The sequence below is a fragment of the Hipposideros armiger genome, unplaced genomic scaffold (genome assembly GCF_001890085.2).
Source record: "Hipposideros armiger isolate ML-2016 unplaced genomic scaffold, ASM189008v1 scaffold_783, whole genome shotgun sequence".
Classification (NCBI taxonomy): domain Eukaryota; kingdom Metazoa; phylum Chordata; class Mammalia; order Chiroptera; family Hipposideridae; genus Hipposideros; species Hipposideros armiger.
This window is the reverse complement of record NW_017732133.1, coordinates 512,275-517,842: the sequence shown is the minus strand read 5'-3', so window position 1 is coordinate 517,842 and position 5,568 is coordinate 512,275. Positions and strand designations below refer to the sequence as shown.

The 5,568-nt window shown below is 62.2% G+C and overlaps 1 protein-coding gene across 2 annotated transcripts; it reads left to right on the top strand.

The window, feature by feature from the left end:
* The first annotated feature begins 6 nt into the window (after positions 1–6).
* Positions 7–3,490, top strand: BARX1 (BARX homeobox 1). 2 transcript variants are annotated; one of them, XM_019628369.1, is made up of 4 exons: positions 7–268; positions 1,986–2,277; positions 2,361–2,445; positions 2,793–3,490. In XM_019628369.1, the coding sequence occupies exons 1-4, from the start codon at positions 43–45 to the stop codon at positions 2,955–2,957; spliced, it is 768 nt and encodes a 255-aa protein (XP_019483914.1). In that variant the 5' UTR covers positions 7–42; the 3' UTR covers positions 2,958–3,490. The 2 variants fall into 2 exon arrangements, with proteins under 2 accessions (XP_019483914.1, XP_019483915.1); XM_019628370.1 differs by lacking the exon at positions 7–268 and adding an exon at positions 867–982.
* The last annotated feature ends 2,078 nt before the right edge of the window (positions 3,491–5,568 follow it).

Here is a 5,568-nt window from a genome sequence, read left to right as displayed (position 1 = left end):
CCGCGCCCAAGCCGCCGCCGCAGCTGAGCCGCGGGCGCCGCGATGCAGCGGCCGGGGGAGCCGGGCGCCGTGCGTTTCGGGCCGCCCGAGGGCTGCGCCGACCACCGGCCGCACCGCTACCGCAGCTTCATGATCGAGGAGATCCTTACCGAACCGCCGGGGCCCAAGGGCGCCGCTCCCGCTGCCGCCGCTGCCGCCGCTGCTGGAGAGCTGCTGAAGTTCGGTGTGCAGGCGCTGCTGGCCGCAAGGCCCTTCCACAGCCACCTGGGTACGTGCGGGGTCGGGGCTGAGGACGCGGGCAGCTGGGCGGGAGGGGGTGAGCCGCGAAGACGCAGCGGCGGGCGCGCGGGCCCGGGACCGCTCCCTCGGCGGCCGGGCAGGGAAGCGGAGGGGCAGGCACCATGCCGCGCAGGAACCAGGCCTCGTGCCCACGGGTCGGGCTGGCCAGGAGGGCGTTTGGTTTTTCCTTGTCTGCCGCCCTGTGGCCTCCAGCCCGGGGAGGTCCCAGCCCAGGGAGCGAGCCCGCATCCCCATCGCGGGCGCAGGACCAGACTGCTAAACTCAGACTGCGGGTCAAAGCCACCTCAGGCCGTGGGGCCTTCGCCGCAGAGGACTGGCCGGGAGTGGCCAGGACTGCCGTAGGCGAGGAAGCCGGACCGTGGGGAAGAGGCCCGCATCTCCAAGTGCTGTGCGGGGTTGCAGGTGGCCCGGAGCCTCCCGGAGCCCATGGTCTTAGACGGGCGACCAACCGGCCTCTGCTGCAGCACCGACCCCCCTTAGCGTTGCCTGGGGACAAGAGGCCTGTCTGTGAGCCGCTGCCTTACTGGCCCTTCCGCTTCCAGGTCTTCTGCGCCTCCGTGGAGCTTGAGCTGACCGCTGGGGCCTTTTCTGCCCATGCAGATTCTCTTCCATCCTTGGCGGGTCCTGCCTTGCCCTCTGCACCGCACTCCTTCTTCTGGCCTTTTCCAAGCTCTCTCCACCGGTAGATCGGCTTCCCATGGCCTCTCTCAGTGGAGTCGGCCTGCCTTCCCTCTCTTACCTTCCCCCAAGGGTTATTTTCCCCTCTGGCGCCCTCCTCACAGTTACCCGAACCTTGGCCCGCCCTTGCTGATCCATGGGGCAGCACCCTCTGGAGTGAGATGGCTTGTGAGGAAGGGAGACCTCCACCTTCTAGCGCGACGCCGCCACCCAGCTTCCTGGGCCCCGTTGACCCTTCAGCCAGTGCTCTACCCTTTCTTGGAGCAGCAGGGACAATTCTTTCGTTTCAAGTTCAGCTTTGATGCAGCCTCTTAGCTGCCTTTTGCTTCCAGCTGCACTGTGGATGATAATTCGTTTGAAGCGGGCAAAAAAATTATTTTAAAATTAATGAAAATGGAGACATGTTCATTGGGTAAAGTCTAAACAGAGAAAACAGGAGGAAAAATTTTTTGATTCGTGGGGTGCTTTGGAATTTCTGGGAAAGCCTCTACCCCACCCCTGCTGCCCATCCTCTGGCAGCCTTCTTGCTGTTGTGTCCACACAGGAGCAGAGGTGCTCACTCCATCGATGAACTTTTCCTGAACGCAACAATGCCGATTTGTTTAGGCAACTCTTATCTTCCGACCTCACTGCCCTTTCTTCTTGGTTTCCCTCTCCCCCCCCCCCACCTCAAAAAAACCCACAAAAACACACCCTGGGCATCTCAGAACTGTGTACTTGTTCACTGAGAATCCTGAAATCTCAGAGGCGGCTTAGGCCTGGGGAACCCCAGGATAGAGCCCGGGGTTGGGGAGGTCGCCACTCCCAGACTCGAGGGCACTGGCATTGGAGAGGGTCACCCCAGGCGCGTGGCTTAAATCTCGCCCTTCCGCAGCCAGGCAGGGCTGTTTTGTGTTGGGTGGCACTGGCCAGGCGTCTAGCCCTCCGGCGGCGGGGATAGTGTGGGGGTCTCCAGGAGGAGAAGCAGAGCCGGAACTCACCCAGCGTCCTACTCTCTCTCCTCGCAGCGGTGTTGAAGGCCGAGCAGGCGGCGGTGTTTAAGTTCCCGCTAGCGCCACTCGGCTGTTCCGGGCTGAGCTCGGCGCTGCTAGCCACGGGACCTGGGCTGCCTGGCGCTGCAGGCGCGCCGCACCTGCCGCTCGAACTGCAGCTCCGCGGGAAGCTGGAGGCGCCGGGCACCGGGGAGCCTGGCACCAAGGCCAAGAAGGGGCGTCGGAGCCGCACGGTGTTCACTGAGCTGCAGCTGATGGGCCTAGAGAAACGCTTTGAGAAGCAGAAGTACCTCTCCACGCCGGATAGGTAGCGCGGGGCCAGGCTGAGCCCAGCTGGTGGTTGGGAGGGAGGCTGCTTGCCCTGCTGAGGGTGCACCCCGCTCTTTCCAGAATAGATCTTGCTGAGTCTCTGGGCCTGAGCCAGTTGCAGGTGAAGACATGGTACCAGAATCGGAGGATGAAGTGGAAGAAAATAGTGAGTGTGCGGTGGCTACTGTGCCCTCTGTTGCCACTAGGCCCCTGGGCTCTTCAAGAGCTGTTCTCCCTTCCATGGTGCCCTCGGTGCCTGGTGCCCATAGGGACCCTCTCTGTTCCTCAAGGTGCCCTCACCCAGCCCACATTCGTTGGTGCCCCTCTGCACCCTCCACCTTCCTGGCAGCCTTGAACCCCTGGCCCGGCCTCTGGTGGCTTTTCCCCAGCCATGCTCACATGGCCGCCATTCCCCCCCGCGGCTTCTGATGGTGTGTGGGCCCTTTAGGCTCTACACGGCAAAGGGCACGGGGTCCCCGGTACCCGCTCACCAGTGTCGGCGTCCCTGCACAGGTGCTGCAGGGAGGTGGCCTGGAGTCCCCCACTAAGCCCAAGGGGCGGCCCAAGAAGAACTCCATCCCCACCAGCGAGCAGCTTACCGAGCAGGAACGCGCCAAGGAGGCGGAGAAGCCGGCAGAGGCCCCGGGCGAGGCCAGCGACAGGGGCCACGAGGACTGAGCGTGGCAGAGGGTGTGGTCCGGTGTCCCCGGCGCCACCGCGGCCCCCCAACCCGGGAGAAGCCGCGAGCCGGCCCTTACGTGTCCACGCTGTTTGCTTTGTAAACGTTTATTACCTTGAATGCGGACAGTTAGGGGCCAAACAAAGAAGGACACAGACCTTGACGCCAAACCGAGGCCCCAGCGCACTCCCGGCCTTAGCCTGGAGACTCGCCCTGGCAGAAGGGCGGCAGAAGGTCGCCTTCGCCCGGAGCTCCCGCGCACCGGACGCTCCACTCGCATTCACGCCTCGCTCCTTTACCGCACCCCACCCGCCTCTGGCGTCCCTCGGGCCGGGTCGCTGCAGGCACACACCCGCTTCCGCGCGTTGGGGACCCCGTAGCCGCACAGGCCACCACGGCTGGAGATCTCGTCTGGACAACCCGGTGGCTCGGCCCTGTGGCCGAGTCCCCGACGTCGCTGGGCCCTTACCCCTCTCTTGCGAAGACGTGTTTGTTTTGTTTTGTTTTTTCAATAAAATATTTTATGACACAGCAGGGTTTAATACGGGGTTTCTGAATCCACGGGGTGGGGCGGAGAGGTAAGAGGGACACTCGCAGTGGCTTCTGAAACATCCTTGTAGTGGGCCACGAGGAAACGAGCCCTGACCTGCATCACCGGGCCCAGGCTGAGTATGGCGGTAGCTGGGGCTGCAGGATCCTCGAAATCATTTCCATTCTGTGTGGGAAGGGCTAGTCTGAACTGCCCAGCCCAGGGCGCCCCGGGTGTAGCATCCAGGCTACACAGGGGTCTTCCAAAGAAGCGGCAGCTCCAGGCTACCGCGGGCTCACTCGGGAAGTGGCCAGGGACTGACAGCCGCCTCCGATTGTTCATTTGGTCTCCTGGAACTTGAGGATCGACTATGACGATCCCTGTCAGCCAGCCCTTCCCGAGGCGGACGGGAGCGGAGGACTCGAGGTCCGCACAAAGGCCGCCACCAGCGGCAGGCACATCCCAGCGGCGCCTGCCTCTCAGAGTTTTCACGTTCTCCGCGGCATACGCATAGCGGCCGCGTCTGGCCGCGGAGCCTCGGGGCAGTGAGGTCTCCTGACCCGGGCAGAGGACACCGAGCTGTCCGAGCTCGCGTAGGGCGCCCTTTTCAGGGGCACAGCTCGGTGGCGCGTGCCCACGGGCTCCCGCTCCTAGCGGGAAGGCTTCGATTGCCTTCTCCCAAGTCTAGGCTGGGTGAGGGGCTCACGTGTGGGGTCCCATCCTTGTTCTTTCTAGGAGGACGATGACCACAGTATGGGAACGGGCAACTGCCGCATTGTTGATTAAAGCTGGGGGAGACCACAACTTGGCTCTGCAGAGTTCCAAGCAGGATCAGGATTGGAAACCAGGTCCTTGCAGGTGCAAATATGCGGGAACGAGTCGTCAGGAATATCCTGCTCAGATGCAGGCTTTTCGTTTCTGAATGAGAGAAGGACTGCTTCTCACAGCTTCCTTTTCAAATTGTGGCTTGATTGACCCTTCCTGAAACCCACACTTGGATTTGCGGTGTCGGAGCACCTCAGGGTTCAATTTAAGGCCAGGAGGAGTGAGAAACAGGGTGCTTCCTGGGGCTGCAGGCGATTCCCTGAGCACTGCAGCCATGTCAGGTCTCAGCTGGAGGCTTTTAATTCATCCTTGCAAAGAGCTCCCAGACTACTTCACAGGCCAGCATCACCTGAGGGGACCGACAAAATCTGTCAGACTTTGGCCAGAGGGAAGGAGTGGATCATCAGTTTAGGCCTGCGCCCCTAATTCCCTTCCTGCCTTTAGGGTTACCCCTGGGTCGACTCAAGGTAGCGGTCCTCAGGGAACCTTCCTGCTCGGGGCCCAGGCTAGCAAAGTGAGGCTCCCTGCTGCATTTAATCCTCTCCACTGCAAATAGGAGGGAAGTGAAGGTCCTAAAAGTTCTGTCCCAGGTGGGCCTGGGGAACCGAGATTCCAGCTACAGCCTTTGTATGAAGAGGTGGAGAAGAAAGGAGGGTCGAAGAGGAGAAAGGAGGGTTTCTGACCCGCACTCCGCGCAGTCCTGGTTCCTCAGGTTTTACTAAATCTGAGGAACGTGACCTTAGGCAGATTGCCTTGCGGTTCTACAGGCTTTCCCTCAAGGCAGCCCCCTCACTGGACTGGGCTAATCCGCCGCCAATGATGAGGGCTTTCAGGGAAGGAGGTGTCTAGTGAATTTGGGCCTGAGCATAGGGGCCCCAATATTCCATTGAGTACAGCCCCGCCAGGCACAGAAGCGGAACTTGACGCGGGCACGGCTGTCGAGAGGTCACCAGCCGGTCAGTAGGGGAGGCCCCAGATGAGGGGGTCTAGATTCCGGTGCGGGCAGGGTTGGGAGAGGTTTCTGTCACTGCCTGCACTGCTGTGCTCCTTGGGGACAGGAGACCGGGCGACCGGGCAAACCGAGCCCTGGAGGCGGGGGAGAGGAGAGACCAGGCGCCGGTCCATCCGGGCAGTTCAGGGCTTTTTTGCGGGGGACCCCATGAGACCCGACAGACGCTCCGGCCAGCTCCTGCGAGTGCAAAGGCACCGAGGCCAACGATGTGCCGCCGATGCCGAGACCCAGCGGTCGGACTGTA

Coding starts and splice junctions, on each gene's coding strand:
- BARX1 (XM_019628369.1), top strand. CDS start 43: ATGCAGCGGCCGGGGGAGCCGGGCGCCGTGCGTTTCGGGCCGCCCGAG. Junction 269..1,985: donor GCCCTTCCACAGCCACCTGG/GTACGTGCGGGG, acceptor CTCTCCTCGCAG/CGGTGTTGAAGGCCGAGCAG. Junction 2,446..2,792: donor GGATGAAGTGGAAGAAAATA/GTGAGTGTGCGG, acceptor GTCCCTGCACAG/GTGCTGCAGGGAGGTGGCCT.